This window comes from Poecilia reticulata, linkage group LG17 (assembly GCF_000633615.1).
Source record: "Poecilia reticulata strain Guanapo linkage group LG17, Guppy_female_1.0+MT, whole genome shotgun sequence".
Taxonomy (NCBI): Eukaryota; Metazoa; Chordata; class Actinopteri; order Cyprinodontiformes; family Poeciliidae; genus Poecilia; species Poecilia reticulata.
In genome coordinates, this window is record NC_024347.1 from 17,916,530 (window position 1) to 17,918,313 (window position 1,784).

Here is a 1,784-nt window from a genome sequence, read left to right on the forward strand (position 1 = left end):
TTTAGCAGAAGATATCTCCCTTTTGTTTCAGCTGAAATACAAAAGCTATAGATAAAGAATGAATTTATGACAGCATGCTTTTAACATCTATCTTTGAACACTTTCCCTGTGGTGGTGCAGAACTAACATAAGAAGCTTCAGTTCAACTTAATGACAAGTGAGACTACAGATTTAAAAATATCTGATAAAAGAAAAAAAAAAAAAAAACATTTTATGCTGTCATTTCCAGTTCATGATAAGTTAGATCTAAAACTGTCCTTTTAAGTTCTCATCTATTATCTTACCAAGAATCTGAAAAGTAAGAATCTTGCTTTTGGTGTAGGAATGTACAATGCAAGGAGAAATTGTCACAAACATATACATATATATATATATATAATTTTGCTAGAAACTGCTGGGAACTAAAAATTTGATCAATCTACTTTGAAAAAGGACATTTGGATAAATGTCTGTCTATATATAAAATGGTATTTGCATAAGCATTCAATGTTGCAACAATGAACAGTTCTGTAAGCCTTTGACTGAAACTGTAAATAAAGATGGATAAAAGGTTTAATTCCCCACTTTCTACCCCCCATCATATCAATAATATGTCAGATTTCTTTAAAAAGCAAAAGATCCCTTTTKAGGCTCYGATTCATGCGATAAAATATTCATGCATTATTTTTTATAAACCATCTGTACTCAAACAATAACACAAAAGGTGACCTGTTGAGCTCATGACTCATTTGCACATTTTGCAATGAATACAATTATAGTTTGATAATGAGATTTAGAGGCAAGAGAAAATGATTCAGCTGTCCATCAAAGGAATGGGAACGTTGAGTTGTTTTTGTCTTTAGATCAGAGCAGCGCAACAATTACCAAGTAATTTCAGCGGGAGATGAGCTCTCGGAGAATTCAGTAATGCATCAAACAGACTTTATAAAGTCAAGTACCAAAAGATGAGATGAGGKAATAAAAATTAAGGAAAAAACAAAAACAGTCCAACGGTATGACTATTCATCATACAAATGTAATAATAAAAARCYAAAAAGGCCATAACATCAGAACAGAATACTGAAGACATCTCTCYGCTTTGTAAAATCAATGTATCAGTTGAAACTAAGTAGAAACAATGAGCCTCTATTGATTGCATGAACTAAATCATCCAAAGTCAGTGATCTGGTGTGATGCTAGAGACAGAAATACAGCGTTCAGAAAAGTGGAACGAAGATTGAACAAAATAGGTGGCAGGTTGTGGATCAATATTCTGTGTAAAATGGAGCTGAAATATATTGGCAACGTGGAGACAGTGACATAAAAAAAATGCAGGCAGTCACCTTGAATTGCAGTTCAAAAGTGTCATGGCGTTTTTGATAGACACGTCAAAGGTAGACATTGTTCTTCTCTGTTTAGCTCTTAAAATCAAGGAGGATTGGTAGGGGGGGGGCAAACTGTTTTTTTACCATTTCTATTCTATGTTCACTCACTCAAAGTGGAAAACTTACCAAGCCAAAACTCATCCTCAAGGTTTCCAAATCCAACTCGGTAATCACTCCACTTCCTGGAAAAGTCAGTCAGACCATTTTGACGACGCTGAAACACCTGGGAAGCAAAAATGACAAAGAAAAGGGGATTTAAATAAATCGACTGAGAGGCTCTGTAACAGCAAAAACAAGGTTTCCTATCCTTGCTCTACTGGTTTCTTGCATTTTCTTAATTCAGCCAAAGTGCTAAACAGTGCTGTCTTCACAGTGACTTACAATCCAGCCTCCTTCATCTGTGGTCATGTCACAGTACAC

General features: G+C 35.0%; 1 protein-coding gene across 1 annotated transcript in view; it reads right to left on the bottom strand.

The window, feature by feature from the left end:
• The window catches only part of tnr (tenascin R (restrictin, janusin)), a 170,276-nt gene that overhangs the window by 12,938 nt on the left and 155,554 nt on the right, over positions 1–1,784 (bottom strand). Inside the window, exons 26-27 of the mRNA XM_017309882.1 lie at positions 1,746–1,778; positions 1,491–1,587 (exon numbers count right to left, since the gene is read on the bottom strand). Of these exons, the coding sequence (XP_017165371.1) occupies positions 1,491–1,587; positions 1,746–1,778 (130 nt within the window). The remainder of the gene's footprint in view (positions 1–1,490; positions 1,588–1,745; positions 1,779–1,784) is intronic.